Consider the following 12,506-nt stretch of genomic DNA (forward strand, 5'->3'; position numbering starts at 1 on the left):
TAAACAGTGTGGCAAGGACTCAGGACTTGAGCCGAGGTGCCCCATCTGCAGCAGATTGAAGCCACCTGTCAGCCTTTACTTTCTTGTTAAAGATAAAGCGCCTCATCTTAAATATTTTGTGATTGAAATTAAATGTTTTATGAAACTAGGGCAAGCTCCAGAGAACTTTTCTTGTGACTATAGACGATACTATGTGAGAATTATGAGTTCAATTCACAAAGAAGACGTAAATTTTTGGATCCATACACATATGGCTGCAAATCGGGGAGATATTTGATGTGTGCAGTGATGCAGAGTGCCGAAAGGCATTCATAAGGAAATTTACAATTTTCTTTCGTGGTGTTTGTCTGTTTGTCTTAGCTTTATTTTTGTAGTTTTTATTCCTCCATATTTTCCCATCCTGTTCAGGCTGCAGGAAAAAGCAGATGTTCTACACACATTTCCACACTTTCTGACTCACCTTGCCTGGTTCATTAAATTGTATTGTATTCTATTGCAACCTTTATATAGCGCTTATTACCGCTACATGGGGCGCAGAATCGCTTGCCAACATGGGTAGCATGCCACACTGTGTAGGGTGTGTGGTTGGAAGGATGTTGTCAATGTTTTTGATCCTATGTGGGGAGTGTTTCCATGTCGTGCATGATGACCACCGATGTGCGGTCATTGTGTTATGGGATGTAGCGTGTAGCAATATGGTGGATGATGACGTCTGCGAGACAAGCACAGTTTCATAGCTTTCAGCAAGCTGCCACCTTTGAACATCTCTGCAGGTCCCTTCATGGTATTTCATATAATACAGACTGCTAGGGGATTTACTGCATTCGGTTGTCCAATCGGAGCTGTTGTGTATATTTGTGGTCCTGAACTGGCATTGTTGGAGGGAGAGAGCAGTGGAGAGATCTGTTGGGATGGACATTTTTATCTTCCCATATCTGTGTGTCATTGTGATGCAGAGAAGCAGTGAAGGTGTAGATATTTGGGCCCTGCTGTGATGGACTATATTAAAGTCCTCCTAATTGCCCAGCAATGTGTGACAGATCTCTTCAGTTATTCCATCCCTGTACAATTGGTGATGTCTGTATTTTTCGGTTGTACACTGCTGGTGATGGACAACCCTTGTAGCAGATATGTCGTGTATGAATGTAAGAGGTATAAGTTACAGTTTGCTGCTGACCATTACATATTATGGTCTTAGTATTATTGTGGGCCATAGCTGTTAAAATATGCAAGTACATAACAATATAATGCCACAGCGAACCATTGGGCAGCCCTTCTTTGCTTACCTGCATACCAAAAGCAGTTTGCAGGTTGAGTTTTTTCCAATTTTCGCATTGCAAGCTGAGGATTGTGCTTGACGGTACGACTGCCTTTCTGGGCGCTGTTGCTGGGGTGTGCGGTGGTGCAGTTATCTAGGAAATAATCATGTTTTCAACTGTCTTCAAAAGTTTATATGCTCCTGGGTGTTTCTAATGCTGGCTGGTGGCGAGTTCCAGAGCATGGCAGCTTATACTGAGTAAGCAGTGCCTCTATGTATTGCATATGTAAAGTGGTATGAGAGGTGATGCAAGCCTGGTGCACATTGTTTTGTTTGATTCGTCTTGCCTGAATGTAACTTGTAGGTTTAGCTCCCTTTTCCTCGATAGGCTCTGTGGACAATGCCGAGGGCATGAACATTTCCCTTTTAGCTATTGGTAGCCAGTGTAGTGATTGCAGGATAGGAGTCATGTGTTCTCTTGGATAAGGTGGAGAAGAAGCCTTTCGGCTGCACTTTTGGTGAGTTGTATTTTTCGTATGAAGAATGCAGTTGCCCCAAGGTATAGGCTGTTGGCATAGTCAATTTTAGAGACTACAACTGTGAGGATGACTTGCAGTTTGTTATTATGCAAGGTATGGGAAATGTGACATTGTGCTTTCATTATGTAGAAGGCACTCTTTGTGATGTTAACATGCGGTATCAAAGATAGGTATGAATCCATGGCTACCGCTAGGTTTTTGTCTTCTTCTGATGCTAGTAGAGGGGCTTCAGGTTCCTTAGGCCATATGGCGGCAGGCTGGTACTTTGCCATTGTCCTCAATTCATTATCTCTCTCTTTGCAGTTCTGAGCTTTAGATACTTATTTGTCATACTTGTGCTTATGGCACAAAGGCACTCATCAAGTTTCAAATTGTAGAGGTGTAAGTGTAACAATGTGGGTCTCATCTCCAGAGTTGTAACAGGTGAGGTTGTATGATTTAATCAAGTTAAGTAAGGTGGTTAGACAGATGTTGAATAATAAGGCGATATGATAGACTCCTGAGGAACCCCGCAGTATCGTGTGTGAGGAGGTGATGTGAAGGGTGGTAGGAAGACTACACATTGTCTGTCTATGGGATAAGAAGCAATCCATTTTAGAACTTGCTCACAAACTCTGACATCGTGGAGTTTTTGTAGTAACACGTGGTGATGGACAGTGTCAAATGCAGCTGTTAAATCGAGAAGCAAAAAAGGCATCTACTCCGTTCTTGCCCATTGTGTGTTGTAGATAATCCCTGATGGATATGAAGGCTGACTATGCGCCTCTGCCTGGTCTGAAGCTGGATTCTTGGTCTTGCATTAAGTCATTAGGTTCTGAGGGTTTAGTAAACACTGCTGTCTCAAATCAGTAAATGTTCCAAAGAAAGATCCATTTGATATGGACTTTAGTTTTCTGTGTCGGATAGGTTGAGGTTTTTCTTTGAGGAGGGGTCTAATGTAGGAGGTTTTCAGCTCCAGTGAGAATGAACCTAGTTCCAGGGACTTCTCGTGTAGGCATCTAGCTACCTCCCATGCACAGGTTGAGCAGAGGATATCTATAAATCTTTTTGAAGGTGCTGGGCTAGAAGAGGATACGGATGGTCTGGCAGTAATGATAATATCGAGCAAACCTTTTTGCGACAGGGTATTGAAAGTAAACATTGATGAATTAGTATTGGTGTTTCCTTCTATGATAGTCAGTCATGTGTTGTGGTCACAGAAGTCTTGTGATCACCGTGGTTCTGTGTTTTGGCACTCTAAATTGAGGAAGTCTGTTAGAATTTTATGGAGTCCTTTAGAATAGCACTCTGCTTCAGTTACGCGTGGGGAGTCGCGTATAATACTACTTTTATTTTGATAACTGTTGTGTAATCACTGTTATAGTGCACTTTTGTCTGTTTCATGTCTTGAATTTCCTCAATTTTCGTTGTAGTGTGTTCAGTGGTGTTTTCAATCTTTTGTGGTTTCATTAACCTTTGTGGTGGTCTTTTTGTGGCCAGCTCTGGAAGTATAGCTTTAGGAATCAAGACAAGGTAAGGAAAACTATAGCAAATATTGGTTAGACTCTTCGGTTGTTTATCTAATAGAATTGTATTTCTCCAGCCCCCCTTTCCTCCCCTCCATTGTACTGCACTGATAAAACAGGAATTGGCAAGGGCTATACACCTGGTGTTGGCCGCCAGCTTTTTGCCTTTGTTAATGGTTATTTTGTTTTGTCATGATTTTTGCAAATTGTTATTTTTGGGGAAACTACTAGCTCTCAATCTAAAAAGCGACATTGATTAAAGCAAAAATATTTTTGGGGTCTCAGATCGCACAAATTGCCATTCTAGTCCCTGGCACTGAAAGAAACTACTTTGTGCATGATTGTGCCACTTTTTAAAGGGCATTATTCCATCACTCACATTTTAAGTTAGCCAGTGGCTGAAGTAAACTGAACCTTTCCCCAATGGTGTATTCTGTAGTAGGAGGAAAAAATGGGAATGACACAGTAACAGGCCAATGGATGAAGAGAGCTAGCTGAAAGATTCTATAAGTATAATATACATACAATTTTACTAAAATCAAAAGGTCCTGGCTAATGACAAAGCTAAAAAAATATGTTGCAGTCTTGGATGCTAATTGATAACTTTTTCTATGTCTAAATAGGGCTTGCACATCAGAATAAACCTTGTGACTTGAGCCCTAGATCTCCTGGGTTTGTCTATTCCATAGCCTCAGCCCAGCCATAGGGATATCTTGTGGACATTGTTTTCTACTGTCCCATTCCGGATGTGGACGGATCTCAATCTACGGACAAAGCGGCCATTGATTTCTCTTGGGCTGTTTTATTGCATACATTCTTAAATTACATTAGGTACACTAAATTGAACCCCAGGAGTTAACACCATGATGTAGACATAGTTAAAAATACTACAGTTTTCCCTCTCCCAAACTTAAAGTAGCTCACAACTTTGCAGTCAGTATTAAGTTGTTTTCACCTGTAGTATTTCAGTTGAACTTTTTGTCAAAGGTAACCTATGTTCAGTTTTACAACGCAGAAATGTAGCTTGTAGTGCAGAAAAAAGACAGTGTGTTAAAAAAAATAATCTGATACTGTAAAAAGTTATTGACATAAAAAAGAAATCTACATATCTGCAATTTTTAGTTACATGAAAGGGCACCCGAACTAACAGCTTGAGGTTAATTCAGAAGTGGCTGAAGGTATGTGTTAAATATTACATTTTATATTAAAGACATTTGAAAGATAAATTAGGACCATTGTATTTTATTCCTGTGGTGGCATTTTGTTGATTTCCTCAGGGATTCTCTCTTTCTCAAATTATGTGTACTCTCGGTTTCAAACTTTGATAGACTACATTGGACATCAACAATTGCACTTTCATTTCTATGATAATGGTGCTCAGCTGGAGCAAAAGGTGCACCCTTACCATATTCAATCTTGAATGAATCAGAGTTGGCTCCTACTGAAAATACTGTGATAATTTTCATTCACTCCCGGACGAGACTGAATAGATTTCTAGCCGAGGTCACCTCCTTCTCCATCATGGATTCAACACTCGCACCAAAATCCAGAGATCAAGAGCCTAGAATTATACTATGATTAAATGCTGTCCTTTGGGGGAGCTTAGGTAGACCACTCCAAGTAGAATCCTAGAATTCACGGTGCCTGCCTGTGAAGAATCATTGTTCTCATACCGTGCCAACTGAGAAACGTTCTTGTTGACGCTATTGTGAGATCCCTTTTAGATTGCAGCCATTCTCTGTACTTGGGCATTGCCAACAATAGACCAACACAACTTCTTCAAGCACAAAAGATGAAGATTAGACCACTCCTTGGTTTGAGTGAAGTAGCTCACATTGCAGAGGCTACATATTGCCTACACTGGATATTGGTAGGAGCCAGAATTAGTGTTAAGGCATTTACTACCATCATGAAAAGTTTAGCACTCTCTCTTTACAGGACAATATCTTAGCTTATCAACGTGCAATGGTCCTAAGAGTCAATATCTTTCATGCATGCATTGCTTAGTCAGACTAGCACCTATAGACAATTCACTGTTTTGTGGAAAGAAGTATGCTGAACTGTTTTGGAAACCCAATTATTAGGATTTCCTATTGCCAGCATCATGCTTTCTAAAATCCAAATATTTTCTCAAATAAGTGTTAAAGATGAATACATTTATATAAAGACAATGTATAATATCATGATGTTTTCTCCTAATTTCAGTACCACTCTGAAATAGTTTCAGTACTAAGAGTGAAATATTCAACATAGCGTATTTGGTCTTTGAAGGTAAATATTTTTTACTAAGATCTTTAAAAGTATTTGTAGCCTCAGATTTTCTATGTTTTTGTGGCCCTTAGTTCCAATGCACAGCTTATTGAGTAAATACACACAAACATACAAACACCCCTTTCTGCCGAGGGAGGTGTTCAAAACATCTAAGTAAAATTTTCAAAAACCTTAAGTAAATAACCCTGTGCACTGGGAAAATGATTGTTGAAATGCCTGTCGTGCAGTGATACCTTCCTTTTTGTAATTCAATTGACATATGTAAAAAAGGTTTTAGAATCCCCATTCACCAACCAACATAATACTACTTTTATTTTGGTTAAGGTATTAAAAATAAAATCACCGGAAAATGGATAATATAGTTTTTTTTTCTTTTGCAGGGTTGCGCATGATTGGTGATGAAATGGAGCCTGGAACAAGCTCTTTCCGAGTGGATTTCCCAGATTTTTCTAACACCATTTTGCAAAAGTTGAATCAGCAACGCCAGTTGGGACAGCTGTGCGACATTTCCATTGTGGTGCAAGGCCAGCTTTTCCGAGCACACAAGGCTGTTCTTGCCGCAAGCTCTCCTTACTTCTGTGACCAGGTCCTTTTGAAGAATAGTAGGCGAGTTGTTCTGCCAAATGTCATGAACCCTAGGGTGTTTGAAAACATTCTTTTGTCAACATATACTGGACGCCTGGTGCTTCCAGCACCAGAGATTGTGAGCTATTTAACAGCTGCAAGCTTTCTTCAGATGTGGCATGTGGTCGATAAGTGTACGCAACTTTTAGAGGGTAACCCATTGGTGCTTTGCCAGAAATCGAACCAGAGTAATCATCAGTCACCAAGCAGCAGTAATTATAACTGTCTTGGAGAAAGCTGTGAGCCGAGTGCCGCAGGACAATCCAATTTTCAAAGTCCAACTCAAAAGGAGCCGAGGGATGAAGACGAGAGCCCCAAAGATGATGAACTTTCATCGCAGATAACCGAGCAGGAGTATCTTCCGAGCAATTCTTCAACAGAGCATGATCGGCTTAGCACAGAAATGACAAGTCAGGATGGTGAGGAAGGGGCGAGTGATAGCACAGATTATCAGTATAGTAGGCTTATCTACAGCAAGCCAAGCATTATGTCACATAAACAGTGGATTCATGTCAAACCAGAAAGGTTTGACCCTAACTGTGAAGGCGTTGAAGTGCAAACTGCTTACGAGGAGCAACAGGCCGCTGAGTCTATGAACACCTCTCAGACTGAGACTGCGGTACCTTCTGCAGGTGCTGCCGATGTTTCTGTTACAGGTAGTAATAAAAAGGGCGACCAGCGTGGAGAGCACTTTTATGATGAGCAAGTGGATTTCTATGGTGCTTCTATGGAAGAATTTACCAACGATAGAACAGAGGGACCTCATGACCCTGCCGTACAGGATAACTTGGCTACAGCAGGATTTGGGGATAACCTTGAAATGGAAATGGGCTCTAAAGAGGAAACGTCACATTCTGGATTCACGTCAGTTGTTTACAAACTTTATCCTTGCCAATGTGGTAAAAGTTTTACTCACAAGAGTCAGAGGGATCGGCATATGAGTATGCACCTCGGCCTCCGGCCATACGGCTGTGGGATCTGTGGTAAAAAGTTTAAAATGAAACATCACCTTGTGGGCCACATGAAGATCCACACTGGTATAAAGCCATATGAGTGCAACATATGTGGAAAAAGGTTTATGTGGCGGGACAGTTTCCATCGGCATGTGACTTCATGCACAAAGGCATACCAGGCTACGAAAATTGAACCAACTACTACTGAAAAAGAAGTCTTTGACTGAGTACCCAAGATAGAAGCAATTTGTATGTTGTTTTATGTGTACGAAAACAATTGAAAAACACAGTGCAATAGTGTTTGGTACTCTCTCTTGTTAGCATAGGAAGTTTTAGGTTCAATGTTTCTCCTTGTTTAATTTAATTATTTAGGTATATTTAAAATGAACTCACAAATCTGCCATAAACTGAGGCCTCCTATTTCAATTTTCTTTGATGACTGACTTATTTTTGCATAAAGTGAAGAAGGCAAAACGGTGGAGTTACCTTTTGTACGCATAGCTGCTGGCAGATAAGGTAATGTAGTGGGTGAAAATGCTTAGCACCGGGCTCTACGTCAAAGAAGACATTGATGTTCTTAATGCAGTTGGTTTTCCATCAGTACCATAAACATAAGACTTGCATATAGGAATTAGGTGGCTAGGCAGATTGCAGTATGTGCTACATAGATGATCATTATTCCGTATCTTCAGTAGCATCGTTTTACTGTGCCCAACCCCCCCACCTCTGAACCACAAGGTAACATAGACATACTTAGCAATTCTCCTATGTTGTGTGTTTCTACGTACAAACTACTTAGGTATCTGTATAAAGCACTTTATCTAAAAGAATACGTAATACTTTCTTTTTTATGGAAAACCCTAATTTGCTAGTTACTAGGTCAGACAGCCCTATGGTGTCCTGTATCTTGATTTTCATGCAACACCTCTTCCACTGTCCTCTCACTAGAGTCAAATTATCTTTTCCACTGTCAGTTTTCTTAAACATATTTCAAAGTTGTTTTGGTATGTACTGTAGACTCTTCTGAGATTCCTTTGCACATAAGGCTTCAGCAGAAAAGGTTTTGAGGCATTTTGTTTAAGTTATGAAATGCGTTTTTTGACCCTGCATACTTGTAGTGTTAAAAATTCAACCTTGATTTTAAACTTAACCTTATATAAATGTATCATGTTCACAGAATCTTATAGAATTGAAACAAAGAATGTTAACATTTCAGTGAGATGAGAGCATAATACCCATTAGCAGATATATCAGATCATTTGATATTGTTCAATGTCTTGCATTTTTCCATTAGCCTCGTAATTCTAAATAATATCCTTACCACAAGACCCTAAACTCATTCTTTCTCCTCTTTACGCAGTTGTCTAAGAGTTTATAATCAAGGAACTTGCCCCTAACGTCCTCCTAACCTTTTTCTAATCCTCCACTCTCCCTGATGTATTGTATTAACTATTAGGTGGCATGTAAATCTTAATCAACAAATTAAACCTTATTTTAGAAAAAAGTATATTGTCAAGACAAGATGTAGCAGTCCTTAGGTGTGTTCAAAGGAGCTGTTTATTTCAATTGTCCTTACAATAATTAACGTTGACTTAACCTAAAGATTATAAATATATCAGTCAAATAACATACCTATCTCTAGTCTCTAAATTTAATAACTCCCTTTGAGGTGAAGGGTACATATATAAATTTAGCAATCTTTCCTGGTTCATTGTGTATCTGTTCTGTCATCTTGAATTTAAATTTTAGGATTTTTCCACAAATTGGTACCCAGATGTTATTCCAGTGGTGTAATAACCTCAGGGTGGGTGTTATGATAATGGAGGTTGTTGGTATTATTGAGTGATAACAATCTGGTTGCTGTTCAAAAGTCACCCTTTTTATTGGCCATCTTATAATATTTAAAAATTAGTAATATTTGAACTATAGCCATTTTTTTGTTGTAGTATACCCTAAATCCTCAAAACAAAGTACATATAAATTGAGTTAGGTATATTATTATCCATGTGTTTCCATTGCCAAAAGGCAATTAAGGATTGAATCAAAATGTAACCTCTTTCGAAAGGAATGCTTGTAGAAATTGTGCATTTGGTTTCTCAATTTTGCTTAAGTCAGAAATTGTATTAATGTCTAAAATAAGACTAATAATCAAACTATATTTGTAGCTTATATACAGGTATTGGTAGTAAATTGTTTCAATCTAGCAACTATTATTTTCTGTATTACAAAAAAATGTCAATTACAGAAGCCTTTAGATATTTCACAGAGTCTGCAAAGATTTAGGTCTTCATTATAATTCACTTGCCAATTGGGTGTGAATTCCTACACCCTGGAGTTACTGGTACAATGGGGATCAGTACTTTTTAGACTAGGAATTCCCTCCTGGTCACAAGTTTGATAACTGAAAATGAGGAATAACCACAGAAACTGGTGTTTCCTCCGCTTTTCCATAAAATCCCAAGCATTTTCCCTATTGCCATTTCACCGGGTATTTCCTGGTGATATATCGGTGGCGCATATCTGGTAAAGTTAGAACTTTAGTTAGGGCAGAAAACTCTGCTTCTGCCTCAATCAGAATTACCTCTCACAGTGTGATAACCACCATAGTTCCTTACTTTCAGCATTGTCATCAATAGGCCTTTTCAGAAATATTCCTTTGAAGTGTTGATCCAAATCTTAATGCATCATGTCAATTATTTCTTTTAGAGGGCATAACAAATAACACAGGTTAGGCTCTGGCAGCCGGTAGTAAACTTTCCGATTGCCCAGGGCCACAATTAGTCTTTTCATGAATGTATTTTCTCTTGTAGGTATTGGATCCTAGCTCATTAGAGAGACCAGACTTGATATATACTTGTTTTCTAATTGTTGAAATGTTAAAGACCTCTAGCTTGCAGTTAATAGAGCTGCTGTTAAACGTTTCTTGGGTTACTTAAGTCATATGATCATTATGCTGGTATTTATCTCAACATATATGTTGAGAATGTAACTTTCTGTCAACTGGTGCTAAATACATAAATATAGGGCTTGCTTCTGGGTATGTACTCAGTGCTTGTCTGCGGACAGTCACAGAGCGTATTGGGATAAGTGGTCAGTTTACTGCTTAAACACAGGCTATGTCCCGGAGAACCTCTAACCTATTGATGCAGAACCTGAAGATCTAAACGCTACAGAAAGGACCGTTTACGTGTTCTGCTATTGTAGCTCAGAACTCTTGTTCCTCCATGCACTACAATGTGCTGATGAGACTCCGACATCCATCGGCTCCAATGTTGTGTGAAAGTCTCCCATCTTGAGCGACTGTATTTGATCTATTTCCAGTAAGAGAGGTATAGGACCTGTAAAGTAGTACTCCTAAATTAGGAACATGTTTTCCAAGACACAAAATTGGTATGCACTTATGCATGGGTCGAGCTAAAGTTATGACTTGTTTTCATATTTTAGTAAAGCAACATAATTTCAGTTTTTGTGGAGTATTATAATCTTTCCCTAAGCAGGAATCATGAGACTTGTTGCCAAAACTACAGCTTAAGTATTCTTTGCTGGTCAAGTTATGGCTGTACTACTAGAAGTGTGAGGTGGATCACAAGGTAGAATTGTGTTACTGTATGGCCCATTTTTAATTGGGTACTTTGATGTTACATTGTGCAGGTTGGCCTAATTCAGTGATACTCAGATTTGCAATTTTATGTGAAAAGTAATGTATCCTTGTATGTACTGCTTAAAAATCTTACACTATATGCAGATAGTAGCACTTAAATGTACGTCATTGCTGAAATTGATTTGTTAATGGTAAGATTGTGAACAACTTTTGATGCGTTCTCCTGTGCATGGCAGGGCCGCGCTAGAACCATCCTCCTGTGCCTGGACCAAGCAGTGCAGCGATAAAACCTTTCCATGGTGATCGATCAGTCGCTAGGGTATACTTCTAACACTCTTTTGAGTATTGGCAAGTCATCACAGCTGCATTGTTACCATTAGTCTGTGCCTGGCTCAGTCACCGGGGCAGTACTAGATTGTCGTCATTATGGGTCAGTCACCAAGACTAGTAGTATTCAGTGCATGGATTGCTTTCCTGAGCAACACTTTGTAATGCTTGTATGTGCTTGAGCAGTCTCCATGGCAGCACAAGTCCTATTGTTCAGTGGCTGGGTATCACTCAAATGGACCTGTTTTAGGAGACCTAGCCCCTTCGCTGCGGGGGTAATTCCCCCCGCTGTGCTGGGGGGGGGGGGGCGCACAGCACCCGCATTCTCTGAGGCACAGCGCTCCTGTGCTCATGACGAGCTGTGCTCGTCACAGGTGCACCGGCTCCTGTGGAACGCTCAGCACAGCAGGGGAATTCTCCCCGCACCTGAGCGTTCCACGGCTCATAACAAGCTGAGCTCGTCATGAGCACCGGAGCACCGTGCCTCATGACGAGCTGAGCTCGTCATGAGCATGGTAAAGGTTAACAGAACCAGACAAAAAAGCATGCATACAATGTTTGGCTAGATTCCAGCAGCTTAAGCCAGAACTATCAACTCAAGTTGGTCTACTTTCAGCCGGCAGAGTTGGCCCTAATAATCCAGAGTTTAATTGGTTTCTTGTCAGTAAAAGGAGGGCCAGTTGCCAGTTCAAAATGAAGTCTGTGGCAAAAGAGGTTATGAAGGTGTATAAATTGGGAGTGACAAAATTTAAAATGGCCATCTTGCAAAAAAGAAATCTACCTGGACAGCAAATTTGTGTCGATAATAAGCATTTTTTTTTCAAATGGTTCGATTCTCTTTGCCCCATTCATGTCTTGCGTCCTCTCTTATGCCTTTTAAATTTGATTTCTAAATCCTTCACTTTTTATTTATCGACAATGTGAAAGCCATTTAAGCTGAAACATACATGAGGGTATAAGAGCATTTCTAGGAATATGGTTCCAGGATCAGTTTTAAACAATGGGAAAATAGTTTGAGACGGTTGGCCTTACATCTGTGGCTCGGATTATTTAAAATAAAAAATAAAAACCGGACTGCTACCTATCCTAAATAGGACCCTCTACGATTCCTAAGCTCATAGCCCTTTCAGGATCCAAACCTGATGAAGCGATTCCTTCTGGATGTAGTCAAAACCTCTTGTAACTAGATTTACCAACTCTTTCACGAGGCCCAGTGTTCTGGCCAATGTCTGTCTTATTGCTATTCTTTTTTTTAGGCAGCAAAAGTATTGGGAAGTTTGTTGAAGAACAAGCTGCATCAATTTGTCAAGAAACAGGAGATTCTTGACCTAATCCTCCCAATTTAAGACCAACTGAAGCCAACTTGGATGTAGGCATCCTCCATTGTTTAGGAGGCAAGCTTATCCAGCCTATCCTGTTTGATTTAAC

General features: G+C 39.9%; 1 protein-coding gene across 1 annotated transcript in view; it reads left to right on the plus strand.

Annotated features, from left to right (window-relative positions):
• ZBTB43 (zinc finger and BTB domain containing 43) overlaps positions 1 to 8,777 on the plus strand; it is a 77,193-nt gene extending 68,416 nt beyond the window's left edge. Inside the window, exon 3 of the mRNA XM_078646106.1 lies at positions 5,954 to 8,777. Coding sequence (XP_078502232.1) covers positions 5,962 to 7,377 — 1,416 coding nt within the window. The 5' untranslated portion in view covers positions 5,954 to 5,961 and the 3' untranslated portion in view covers positions 7,378 to 8,777. The remainder of the gene's footprint in view (positions 1 to 5,953) is intronic.
• The last annotated feature ends 3,729 nt before the right edge of the window (positions 8,778 to 12,506 follow it).

Source organism: Lissotriton helveticus, chromosome 5_1, assembly GCF_964261635.1.
Source record: "Lissotriton helveticus chromosome 5_1, aLisHel1.1, whole genome shotgun sequence".
Taxonomy (NCBI): domain Eukaryota; kingdom Metazoa; phylum Chordata; class Amphibia; order Caudata; family Salamandridae; genus Lissotriton; species Lissotriton helveticus.